General features: G+C 44.7%; 1 protein-coding gene across 1 annotated transcript in view; it reads right to left on the bottom strand.

Moving 5' to 3' along the window:
* LOC138282888 (ubiquitin carboxyl-terminal hydrolase CYLD-like) overlaps positions 1 to 13,997 on the bottom strand; it is a 284,328-nt gene that overhangs the window by 22,064 nt on the left and 248,267 nt on the right. The window contains exon 14 of the mRNA XM_069220892.1: positions 11,133 to 11,251. Coding sequence (XP_069076993.1) covers positions 11,133 to 11,251 — 119 coding nt within the window. The remainder of the gene's footprint in view (positions 1 to 11,132; positions 11,252 to 13,997) is intronic.

Here is a 13,997-nt window from a genome sequence, read left to right as displayed (position 1 = left end):
CCTTGTTCCAATGGAATGGAACATGGAGGCTTTAAGCAAAGATACTCTATGGCTAACCATCGCTTCTATTTGTGGGCACTTGGGCAGTAGGCAATGAAAACTACATGGAATCTCTTTTGTTGTTTTGCCAATTTTAGCTCCGCTTTCGATCTTGTGGATCGTGTTACTCTGTGGGATAAACTACAACATCTGACTGTTCCCTGTAGCTTACTGTCAACCCTTCAGGAATTGGGCTCAAGTGGAATTAGATTTAAGTGGGGCACGTCCCCCCCAAAAATCCCGCTGGGTAATGGACTAAGGAAGGGTGTGTTCTGGCCCCCACGCTGTTTTCACTATTTCTTGCATATCTTCCCTGAGCCTTGCTAATACCAAATCCTTTTTGCCGAAAATGGGAGGTAGGTATATACTGTGCCTCCTCTATGCGGATGTCTTGGCTATCTTAGATTTGACTCAAGTATGCCACCAGAGAAAACTGGAAAGGTGTAGTTTGTATTGTGTGGGTAATGAATTCAATGTTAACTTAAAGAAAACAAAAAGTATTATTTTGGGGGGGGAAAACAAAAGGGTATAAGAGGTTATTAGGCAACAAGATGGTGGAGGTGGTAATCTCATAAATACTTGGGAATGAGGATTACTAATTAACTAAATTGGGCCTTGCATAAGGAAACTGTGGTAGCTCGAGCACTATGCACTATAGGAGGACTAGCAAAATTATACACGTTTAGAGGTCCATCTTTGACCCCAATATTATCTGCTTATAATGCTGTCGTGCCTACAAAATGCTTCTATGGGGCAGAATTGCTGATCCTAAGCACAGAGCCAAGCTGTGCTGGGATAAGTGTGAGGGTAAATGCCTGAAAATACTGTTAGGGTTACCTAAAAGCAGAATGTGCCCAGCAATAACACTGGAGGAGTACCTGCAGGCATGGAATTTCCTAGCCTATAAAGTTACCATGCGCTTCTGGGATAAACTTTGGTCCTCGGAGGTACAAAAGGTGTCAACCTTCTGCACCGCTGAAATGACCAGAAGTAAACTAAAATGGGCGGCACAGGTCAGGAATAGATTAGTGAAAACTGCAGTGACACTGAAGGTTGGGAATTTTGAAGTCATGGTGGCCTGCCACCTATCGAAGGGGAATTTGAAAGAGGCCTGTAGAGAGAATCTAGGGTAGCAGATTTATGTTATGTTTCAAGGAAACCTTCAAAAAATCAATATGTTGGAGTCCTGGAACAACCTAAGTATATACCGCTACATATCTGCATTCCCGAATCCTGAGGTACGGATGCTGTTATTAAAGTTTCGGGTTGCTTTGAACCTTCGATTTTTAAAGTTTGAGAGATATGATGCACTTTACGATTGAGATAATAATTGTACCTGTGGATCGCGGTCCATAAATTTTAATCTTCATCTTTTATTAGATTGTTTGCACTTTCACAGAATTTGATGTCAGATTCAAAACTGCCTTATTTTTTAATATAATATTTTTCATTGTAATGAGGCACTTGCACTTCTCACGAACATGGAGTTTTCAGATGTTGCTTGTGCACGAGCAAAATTCCTAAGAACAAGTTTGAGAAAGTTTGGGGAAGTTACTGGAGAATGTAGGCCAACTTCCATGTCAGACTTTGTAGGACGAGTGTCAGCAATGGCAAATTTGACAAACTGTTAGAATATGCCTTGATGTTAAAATAGGAGGTTGACATGGGGGAGTGCTGTGTGTGGGATATATTAAAGACTGTGCATAGGATTTGGGGGGGGGGGGTATAGGGTTCTTTTTTTAATATTGCGTATGTGTGTATTTATTGTTTTACAGACGTGTCTAAACAATAATAAAGATCACTCTGACTACAATATCCCAAGCCATGATCTTTGCTGTTGACACGCCAATAAAGTCTCATGCAGTGTTACTAAGACCATCCCATTCACAAGTGATCTTCAACCCCTACACTCTCCTGTCCTAAACTTGAGCGAGTAAGACCCTTCCTCCCACTCATATACTTCACAAACAAGAACCACCAGAGGCATGCCTTAGTAGCATATCAGCCCACCAACAACTACATCAACAACCACACAGACCAAATGACTTCACACTTCGTCAATCTTCAGGCCTTGAAAAATCATAAGAATGTTACTAGACTTAATCTACTCGAACTAACTGAAATGTATTTGACCCGTAAATGGGTATCAAATTGTGTGATCCTCGGCAAATACTTTAATTTACAGAGTCAGCTTTTTCTTCATTCTCACATACAAGTGCACCTTCAAATATGTGATCTCAGCATTTCTGCTGTACAAAAAAAAACTCTTGTTTCATTAAACAGACTAAACATTTGCTCCATGTATAGAAAGAATCTAGCCCACATTTAAAGGACACATGATTCATGACTTGCCTATCACTTTACTAATAGCAATGCCATCAGTGCAGGAGTGTTTCTCAGTTAATATTTAAAGACTCACTTTTAATAAATATATTACTAAAGCAGAATGTGGTAGCACACTGTCATTTACAGACACTACATTTCCAAGACATTTATCCTTTGCACATTGGTAGGTAAAGTGTTCTGGTTTGCTTTCATCCTCAAATATTTTTTCATCACACAGAAGTCCAAAAGAAATGGGCTTTCACAACTGCTGAAATATATTTTGAAATGTTTGTAAAGTTTACTTAGTTGTGTAAATGTTGCGTGTTTGGAAAAACCTGACACCCTACAGCTTTTCATTTCATGCTCTTTGTACAGCAGGTCAGACAATTCACCTTACAAAGTCCTGGAACTCTGCAGTCAGTCAGAAGGAAAATTAATTGTGAGAAGACAAACTGACTTTTGACCTCTGTCTCTGAACACAGAGCAAATTACACACAATAAGCGTCTTTATTTCTCCTTCACTTTCTGACTGAACAGAACACCTGTTGTTTGTAAACTTCACTTTCTGACTGAACAGAACACCTGTTGTTTGTAAACTTGCCAGAAGTGACGAGTAGGTTCTAAAAATAGCTAGACCTGATAAAATATGACTCAGCATAGGGATTGGGCAATTAGATATTTTGAGGCCTGGACTTCAACACAAAGGAAAAGAAGACTAGGATATACGGTCAAATAAAAAACACTGAAGTCCGGATGCTATCTGTGATCAGCAAATGCCCCAGCAACCTCTCTCATCCAACCACAAACGTAACTGTCCTAGTACCGAAAATGAGTAATAACCCACAATGATAAGTCACTCTACCTCGGCCTGCACAAACATCAAAGCTCCCACCATTAGGAGCTCCCGCATGGCCCAGTCTGATATATAAAAATAAAGGCCTGAGGCTTCCCTTCACTACAAACCAAAAATAAAACCACTGGCACCTCAGCAGTGCACAATTCACCTTCATGGGTCTCTAACTCACCCACAAATGGATCGATCGAAGGAACAATGTTGAAAATACCACAATAATAAAATACAACATACTATCTCTGGGTAATACTTGTGCTTTAGGACTAATTTTAACATGCCTGCAGGCAGCTTTATGCACAAAGATTTTATCCGACAGTGCTGGAATAGAGAAGGCCTAGCTGGATTTGTGGTCCAAGAAAGTGTGCTAACCTCTGGGACACAGGAGTGACACCAGCACTCGTTCACTAAGTGTGTCGCTGTAGCCAGTAGGGGGGTGAAAACGCCTCCTTTAATGGATCATCCATTCCTTTTGTCCTAGGTACGGCCTATCTGGGCGCAGTTAGCGTTCATACCAAGCACAGCTAAAGATGGATGCTCAGTCCATCAGCGGAACTCAGATGTAAGCAGTGTGCCACTCACAAGTTGTCTGAGATTTAAAATGCTTTTTTATAGATTTTTCTTAAACTATTTATGTATGTTGGTTTATTAACATGCTCTTTGAGAATCACAAATGTAACCCCCATGTGTATAGCACACTATACAAACTCTGAATATTTTGGCACCCAATGGTAAGTGTTTACACCTCTCCAACTCACTTTATCAACCTTAGATGAAAAGATAAAGTGAGGGCTAGAAGGTATCTAATGTAAGCACTGCATGTTACATAAAACTGGCCACATGGCAGCTACTTTACCATGATTGTACTTTGTGGCCTGCATGCACTAAAAAGATCTTTGCAACAACATCATTAACCCGCTAAGCTATCTCCTTTTAAGCCACAGGGTAACAGTTTTATGAAAAGAACCATCCATCGTGATACGATTGACTTTTGAACCGCCTTTCCTTTCTTTGCACTGACAAACCCAACAAACAGCTCATCATTCACCCAGTAATCCTTTGTCCTACAAATGAAGAAACAAAGGACCCATTGTGGATCCAAGCATTGTAGCCTCTGCTTCTCAGACGCATGTGGCACAGAGAAAAATGCGGGAGTGTAAAGGACTACCCCACATAGAAAAGTAACACCACTTTAAAAAACAAAGCATTGGTTCTAAGTACCAGCTTGTCAGGGTAAAGAACAAGTTACTTACCTTCAGTAACGCTTTATCTGGTAAAGACTATGTAGCTGCAGATTCCCTACCTTTTGAGTTTTCCCCAGACGTCAGGCTATAGGGGTGTGCAGTTCCTATAGCCCGATGACCAGGACTTATTGTTTGGGCCAAGGACAAGAAGTTATCATGTTTATTTTGTGCCTGGGACAAGTAGGCCCAACCCTCTGCAGCACAAACCCTTTGGCTGCCAGTTTACAGGGAAGGAAATGGTCTGCAGTTGAAGTAATATGTCCATATGTTAATACTGTTTGAACTTGTATTTATGGTTCATAAATGGAAAACCTTTATTATAAGTGTGAGCACTCTAAATAAACATTGTAAGGTCACACTGCACTACTGACAGTGGTTCCAGTAAAAAAAAAAAAAATAATAATAATAAAAAATAAAAAAAAAAGTGCACACACATTTGAAGAGATAAGCAATTTGAGGCTACGTATCAATCCCAAAGTGCTCTCTGATTAGATGTGAATGTTTGCAGAAGCTTGTAAGCAAGACTGATGATTCTTTGTTTTTAAAATAAAATGTTTAGAAAAGAAATGCAAATAGGAAAAAAAGTTTTCCTAAATTAATGTGAAAATGTGTACTATTGCTTTGAAGCATCATTTAGAAAAATGTGCTGATGCATGCTAGTATTTCCAAAAAATACTCCTAATGGAAAATCAGTGTAATAATTTTCAGCAATTTTATAGGAAACATGAAAATAAACGAGCACTGGCAAAGCCAATCAATTGAACATTGGTTTTCAGTCTCTTGGTTTTGTCACTGCGTGACTTGTTTTTACATGGCTTCTGTAACACTTTATCGATGTGGGAGCTGCCATGCCCTCATCATTGTAATAAGAATTGGCCATAGGAAAAAAACGTCTTTTGGTCTCAAAAAGAACACATTGTCACAGTAGTTCACTGAACAAAACTACTTTGGGTGCCAATATGCTCCTAGTAGAAGAGCAGAACGCTGTCACTCACAGTAAAACCAGCTGATAGATGGATAAAGAGAGAAATAGAAATGTAATTTAATAAAAACAAAATGCCTTGGTTAACGCCACACCTTATTGGGGGCCCAATTCTTAAAGAAAGTCACAAAAGTGCACCCATGGTATATGTCTGCATTAATGGCTTTCATGAATTCACAATCATTTACAGCAGTAGACCAGGAAATGGTCCTTCTAGAAAACATTTGTGAGCTGTATTTAAGCACGAGCAAATATGCAAATGTAGATTTGCTCTTGTGAAAATCTATTGAGCGTTTACAATTTCACTTTCCCTCCAACCACTTTGAACCCAAACCTCAAAGAACTTCTGCTTCTGCCCTTGTCAGGAGTACAATATCAGCCTTTCCCAGTATGGGAAAACCTTGGGGAACAGCTTGTGAAAATCCTTAAAACATGCAAGTTAGCAGGTTTGCAAAGACTCAAAGGAATTTCAGCCCTGAAACTGCTGCTTATTGCTTCCTCCTGCCCCAGTATCTAAATCTGTGGAAATGGGGCAAAATAAGGAAATTGCTATAGTATGGCTTGAAATTGCTAGATTCACGTCCTACTATTGTATTAGCCTTGGCATAATCAGAGAAGCTGTTATCAGAGCTCTTACATCACAAGAGACCTTGAACTCTTGGGCCCCCATCACCACAGAGAAATTCAGAAACTCTTGAACTCCGTCCACTTGGGAGCAGCCTCGGATTCATGCCCACATCCCATTTTTAACCTGGGCAGCGCCACCTTCACACCAGAGCTCTACCAGACTATAAACCGATCCTTCAAGACTGCCACCTTCCCATCCAACTGGAAGCATGTAGAGATCAACCCACTACTCAAGAAACCTGCCTCTGACCCAAGGGAGCTGAAGAACTACAGACCCATCTCTCTTCTCCCTTTACCAGCCAAAGTAAAGGGAAAAGGCCGTCAATTAGCAACTCCCCAAAATCCTCGAGACACACCAGATCCTAGACCCATCCCAATCTGGGTTCAGGAGCAACCACAGTACCGAAACAGCACTTCTAGCAGCCACCGATGACATGCGCGCCATACTGGAGCATAGAGACATGACCACACTCGTCCTCCTCGACCTCTCTGCCACATTTGATACCTTTTTCCCACTCCACCCACAACGCCAGACTCCACAACGCCACCATCCACAATGAAGCACTGGAATGGATCTTATCCTTGCTTACCAGAAGAACAGTGTCAGACAACCACGTTCACATCAGAACCCAAAGAACCATCCTGTGGAGTACCCTAAGGATCCTCACTCAGCCCGGCACAACATTTACATGGCCCACTCGCCAAAATCATCAGAGAACACGGCTTAAACATAGTCTCCTATGCCAACGATATCCAACTGATACTCTCTCTGACCGACGACCCAGCAAAGGCCAAGAGAAATTTCCACAACGGAATGAGAGTAGTCGCCGCCTGGATGGAAGCCAGCTGCCTCAAACTCAACTCAGACAAGACGGAGATCCTCGTACTCTGCTCCACCCGCTCCACCTGGAACCACTCCTGGTGGCCTACCATCCTGGGAAACGCCCCCGCTCTTACCAAACATGCAGACAATCTAAGTATTTTCCTGGACTCCTCTCTGTCCATGACAAGTCAAGTCAGCGCCGTCTGGTCATCATGCTTCCACACCCTTTGACTCCTTCGAAAGATCTTCAATCAATCAATCAATCAATCAGTTTTTATAAAGCGCAACTACTCACCCGTGAGGGTCTCAAGGCGCTGGTGGTGGGTCTGGGCCTCAATCGAAGAGCCATGTCTTGAGGTTCTTCCTGAAGATGGTGAGTGATGGGCTTTGTCTGAGGTGTGTGGACAGGTTGTTCAAGCTCTTAATTGCGAGGTAGGAAAAAGATCTTTCTCCGGTGGTGGTTTTCCAGACGTGTGGGATGGCGGCTAGTGCCTGCTGGGCAGAGAGGAGGGGTCTGGCGGGGTTATGGAAAGAGATGTGATGGTTCAGGTCGGCCAGTCTGATGTTGTGAAGGGCGTTGTAGGTGTGTGTGAGTAGTTTGAAGTTGATTCGCTTCTCCACTGGGAGCCAATGTAAGATCCTCAGGTTTTGGGAGATGTGTTCCTGGTGGGGGAGGATCAGTATGAATCTGGTGGTGGCGTTTTGGCTGAGCTGTAGTTTCCTGATGTTCTTTGTTGTGGTGCCGGTGTAGAGTGCGTTGCCGTAGTCGAGCTTGCTTGTGACTAAGGAGTGGGTGATTATCTTGTGCCAGTCGACTGGGATCCATTGGAAGATTTTTCGGAGTTGGCAGAGGGTGTGCCAGCAGGAAGAGGTGACTGCGTTTACCTGCTGGATCACTGATAGGGAAGAGTAGAGGATGATTCCTAGGTTGCGGGCATGGTCAGTCGGAGTAAGCAGGGTGCTGAGCGGTGTGGGCCACCAGGAGTCGTCCCAGGCTGAAGTGGAGTTACCGAAGATGATGAGCTCGTCTTGTCTAAGTTGAGCTTGAGGCAGCTCTCCTTCATCCAATCGGGGACGGCTTTCACTCCAGTGTGAAAGTTCTCAGCTTTGTCCGGATCTTCAGTGAGGGATATGATGAGTTGTGGGTCATCGGCATATGGCAATATGTTCATTCCGTGGCCTCTGACGATGGCTGCAAGCGGGGCCATGTAGATGTTGAAGAGTGTTGGACACGGGGAGGATCCCTGCTCGACTCCGCAGCTAACTTCTGTTGGTCTGGGTATGAAGGGTGGGAGCCTGATTCTCTCTGTTCTTCCAGTGAGGAAGGAATAAATCCATTGTACGTTTTTTTTCCGCAAATTCCTGCGTTGTGGAGTCTGTTGCATTAGGTGCTTTTGGAGACCATGTCGAAGGCTGCTGAGAGGTCGAGGAGTAGGAGTGCTGCGGTGTGGTCGCGGTTGCGGAGTGTGCGGATATCATCAGTGGCTGCAAGAAGAGCTGTCTCCGTGCTGTGGTTGCTGCGGAAGCCAGCCATAGAGGTATCCAGAAAGTTGTTGTCCTCAAGGAATTGTCGCAGTTGTGAGTTTATGGCTTTTTCCAGGACTTTGACCGGGAAGGGTAGCAGCAAGATGGGCCAGAAATTCTTTAGCTCCGATGGATCGGCTGTGGGTTTCTTCAGGAGGGGTGAACTTCAGCGTGTTTCCAATCTTCCGGGAAGGTGGCTGTTTTGATACAGCAGTTCAGTGTCTTGCAGAGTTCGGCGGCAATGGAAGCTCCACAGTGAATGCTATTCATGATGATTTCAGTCTCTTCTATGGTGAGAGTGGACCAGGTGTTGAAGGTATGGGTAAGTTCTGGGGGGCTGGGGCTGTCGTAGGTTCTGATGCTGGGCAGGTTCTGTGGGAGAAAGCGGTCATAGATGTCCTTAATCTTGTGGTGAAGAAAAAATGGCCAATTTGTCGCAGAGGTCTTGTCACGGGGGGATATTGGTAGCTTCAGAGGGAGGAATGGTGAATTTGTCGATTACTGTGAAGAGTTCTCTCGTGTTTTCTGGGGAGGTGTTGATGCGTTCAAGGAGTGCAGCTTTTTTTGCGTTCTTGATGCGCTGGTGATCGGTGGTAGTGGCGGCTGTGAAGGAGAGGTCTTCGCTGGTTTTGTTGTTTCTCCATTTCTTCTTGGAGTTTGGAGGTGAACCAGCTGGTTTTTTTTGGGATGCACTTGACCGAAGTTGGGGGCCCAAAGGCACATGGAGGTTTCGGGCCACCCAAATATGAGGCGCATGACCTCATAGACTTCTAAGTTGGGTGGGGGTTGCTCTGGCTCCTGGAAAGTTGGAGAGGCGTGGAGTCAGCCCAGGTGCAGGCTCTGAGGAACTAGGCTTTGAATACGAAAGCTCCATCAGCTGACGGATGAGAAGTCAAAGACCGCTTCGACTTCTTGCTCTTTTTCTTGTGCCTCAACTTACCTGAACATACCAAGGACTTGGAGTGGGACGATGACGACTTAGGGCTCTGCGACTGGTCCTGAGACCTTCCTCTCGACCGAGACCTCGATCTGGATCAGTGCTGGCTGTCGTGGAAAGAAAGGAATTGACATCAGCGCACCTAGGTGGTGCCTATATAGATATTGCAACGTCAGTACCGGCTCAGACGACGTGGAGGATGCACGCGGAGCCAATAAACACCATCTACCAGTGTGCATGGGTATTGCGCATGAAACATTTTCTGGATCCAGTCTGAATCCTGAGGAAATTCAAAGATCTCTATCAGATTTAAGTTTATCTTTCCAGGTACATTTGGAAAGGTCTTAACTCTTATTTTGTACCACTGTGGAGTAGGATGTGTCAGAAACTATTTGTTCTGAATACCTCGCATTATGACACTCAGTATTATCGTAGAGAGGTTCACTATTAAGAATTTTCCTTCGGTGGTTGTTCATATTCCCACCTTCACACTGTAGTCTGGTCCCCAATTACAATCACAGATCTTCTTCTCATAGTTCCTATGCTTTCTCTCGTTTTGATTCTGCAAGTTTTATGGCCTTGTCCGCCTGAAATATCATCAGTGTGCAGCTCTACATCACTATTTAAATAAGGTGTTTTTATTCTGATTTTGTTACTGTTACATCAATCGTACCCATACCCGAAGGGGTTAGTATATGCTGCAGTTATATTATTTACAGTCTAGAGAAAGCTTTAGATGAATATTCCAGAACAGCATATGTTCGCATGCTGCTGCACTTTGAAAATGACTTACCTTACGTGGACAAGATGTGACTGTATGAAAATAAAATATCCATATCACAACAAAATCATAACATTTAAGAAAACTATTATGATGCTATGATTACAACTGAATTCATATTTTTCCTTCAAAAAACCTCTTTCACCTTACACAGTAACAGACTGAGTGTCTGTGTAGTAAAGTGGTACTACAGCATGTGATGTACTGTATGTATTCAAGCGAGTGTTTTTGAGTTTGCACGTTTGGATGTGTCTCAATAGGGAAGACAAGATCGCTGTCCAAAAAATGTGTTTGCCAACAGGAGTGTATGTGACAATAGGAGAGATAACGGTAAGGTAAAGTATGTATGTGTGTGTGAATGCGAGACCAATTGTATGCATGACACAAATTGTGTTCAAGGCAGGGTGTGTGCTTGTTAAACATTGCCTGTGTAAGAATATGTGACTGTTGGTGTAGAAAAGAGTCTCTCTCTCTCTTGCTATACCATTCCAAGGCACATAAAAAATGTACAGTGTTTCATCCACATACTTCAAGTTGAATCCAAAAAGTCATTTGCATTCTGAAGAAGTACAAAACCTTTTTGGAGTTACAAATGCAAGGATTACAAAATCAATGGGTATGAGATGGCAAAAAGCTCTATCGCAATGCACAAGCATTAAGTTAGGAAGGTATTTCTGACTTGCAAAATAACTTGTGCAACCAATTCTGAATTGCAAATAGTAGGGGGTATGGAAGGGAGGTCTCCTTCCTATTTGCGAGTTGCATTGAAATGCACTGTTAGAGAGAGCCATCATGGTGGTAAATCATTGATCAGATTCTGAAACCTGAACCGAGATAGTGACAAATCCACAAATTGTGGGGAGGAGACCACTGTCCCCCAAATGTCATTCATTCCATAAGATAGTTTTTTTTCGAAGCAGACTGTGCCCCATATAACAGCAAATATTCTAAGCACTAGCAAAATGGTACACCATCCACTGACAACAAATAGCTGGAATACCTGCTTGCAACACCTGTCGCAGTACTGTTTGACGAGCGCGTTTGCAAACATCATGTCTTTGAAGCACTCCGGACACTCGAGAGTAGCGAGCTCTCCACACACAATGCACTCTCTGGGACCTAAAAAGAAGCAAAAGCAAAATAAAAATGCACACAGATTCTGTCAACAGAAAAGGAATTTAGTCAAAGACCTCTTCATTTTACCTACCGAGCATCAAAAGAACTATAGGATATAAACACCTGGAACATATCAAAGAAAATATTGGACGGAAAAAAAAGAAACTGACCTGACCATAATTTTTATATAGCTGAAATTTCCAATGAGTATTCTTGCGGCCATAGGTAGCTACTGGATGAGAGTATTTTAAAACACACATGATCCAAATGACCACGACTAGCCATATGCTGAAGGCATGATTTACAAAGCTACTTGTTAGCTCAAGTGCTGCTTAATATCCCAAAAAGTGAATTTGCACTGTAGGAAAATGGCTCCCTGTTGCAGTTACCCCCCCACTTTTTGCCTGGTATTGATGCTGACTTGACTGAGAAGTGTGCTGGGAACCTGCTAACCAGGCCCCAGCACCAGTGTTCTTTCACTAAACATGTACCATTGTTTCCACAATTGGAACACCCCTGGCATTCAGATAAGTCCCTTGTAAAAGGTACTAGTGGTACCAAGGGCCCTGTGACCAGGGAAGGTCCCTAAAGGCTGCAGCATATATTGTGCCACCCTAAGGGACCCCCTCACCTAACACATGCACACTGCCATTGCAGATTGTGTGTGTTGGTGGGGAGAAAAAGGCAAAGTCGACATGGCATCCCCCTCAGGATGCCATGCCCACAAAATACTGCCTGTGGCATAGGTAAGTCACCCCTCTAGCAGGCCTTACAGCCCTAAGGCAGTGTGCATTATACCACAGGTGAGGGCATAGCTGCATGAGCAATATGCCCCTACAGTGTCTAAGCCAATACTTAGACATTTTAAGTACAGTGTGGACATATTAAGTATATGGTGTGGGAGTTTGTCAAAAACGAACTCCACAGCTCCATAATGGCTACACTGAATACTGGGAAGTTTGGTATCAAACTTCTCAGAATAATAAACCCATACTGATGCCAGTGTTGGATTTATTAAAAAATGCACACAGAGGGCATCTTAGAGATGCCCCTTGTATTTTACCCAATCCTTCAGTGCAGGACTGACTGGTCTGTGCCAGCCTGCTGCCGAGAGACGAGTTTCTGACCCCATGGGGTGAGGGCCTTTGTGCTCTCTGAGGCCAGGAACAAAGCCTGCTCTGGGTGGAGGTGCTTCACACCTCCCCCCCTGCAGGAACTGTAACACCTAGAGCTGAGCTTCAAAGGCTTAGGCTTCGTGTTACAAATCCCCAGGGCACTCCAGCTAGTGGAGATGCCTGCCCCCTGGACACAGCCCCCACTTTTGGCGGCGAGTCCAGAGGGGATAATGCGAAAAACATGGAGGAGCCACCCACCAGTCAGGACAGCCCCGAAGGTGCCCTGAGCTGAGGTGACCCCTGCCTTTAGAAATCCTCCATCTTAAGTTTGGAGGATTCCCCCAATAGGATTAGGGATTGTGCCCCCCTCGCCTCAGGGAGGAGGCACAAAGAGTGTGTAGCCACCCTCCAGGATAGTAGCCATTGGCTACTGCCCTCCCAGACCTAAACACACCCCTAAATCTAGTATTTAGGGGCACCCCAGAACCCAGGAAATCAGATTCCTGCAACCTGAACTAAAGAAGAAGGACTGCTGACCTACAAGCCTGCAGAGACGACGGACCACGACAACTGCTTTGGCCCCAGCTCTACCGGCCTGTCTCCAGAGTCGAAAACCTGCAACCAGCGACGCATCCAACAGGGACCAGCAACCTCTGAAGCCTCAGAGGACTGCCCTGACCCCCAGGACCAAGAAACTCCCGTGAGCAGCGGCTCTGCTCAACAACCTGCAACAAACTTACAACTTTTCTGCAACTTTAAAGACTTCACTCTTCCTGACGGAAGCGTGAGACTTCCTACTCTGCACCTGACGCCCCCGGCTCGAGATCCAGAGAACAAACACCACAGGAAGGACTCCCCGGCGACTGCGAGCCCGTGAGTAGCCCGATATGACCCCCCTGAGCCCCCACAGCAACGTCTGCAGAGAGAATCCAGAGGCTCCCCCTGACCGCGACTGCATGTAACAAGGGACCCGACGCCTGGACTAAGCACTGCACCCGCAGCCCCCAGGACCAGAAGAAACAGAACTTCAGTGCAGGAGTGACCCCCAGGCCGCCCTCTGTCTAGCCCAGGTGGTGGCTGTCCAGAGAAGCCCCCCCTGTGCCTGCCTGCACCACTAGAGTGACCTCCGGGTCCCTCCATTGTTTCCTATCTGAAACCCGACGCCTGCTTTGCACACAGCACCCGGCCGCCCCTGTGCCGCTGAGGGTGTATTTTGTGTGCCTACTTGTGTCCCCCCCCCAGTGCTCTACAAAAACCCCTGGTCTGCCCCCCGAGGACGCGGGTACTTACCTGCTGGCAGACTGGAACCGGAGCACCCCTGTTCTCCATAGGTGCCTAGGTGTTTTGGGCACCTCTTTGACCTCTGCACCTGACTGGTCCTGAGCTGCTGGTGTGGTAACTTTGGTGTTGCCTATGCCCAGGAACTGAGACTTTTAAGTGTCTTACTTACCTCAAAAACTAACCTTTACTTACCTCCCCCCGGAACTGTTGATTTTTGCACTGTGTCCACTTTTAAAATAGCTTACTGCCATTTAAACAAAGACTGGATGTGATATTGCTTTTATTCAAAGTTCCTAACTTACCTATGTGGAGTACCCAGCATTTTATGTATTTACTTCAAATCTTGAACCTGT

This window comes from Pleurodeles waltl, chromosome 2_2 (assembly GCF_031143425.1).
Source record: "Pleurodeles waltl isolate 20211129_DDA chromosome 2_2, aPleWal1.hap1.20221129, whole genome shotgun sequence".
NCBI lineage: Eukaryota > Metazoa > Chordata > Amphibia > Caudata > Salamandridae > Pleurodeles > Pleurodeles waltl.
The sequence above is the reverse complement of the archived record's forward strand: the minus strand, read 5'-3'. Positions and strand labels throughout refer to the sequence as shown.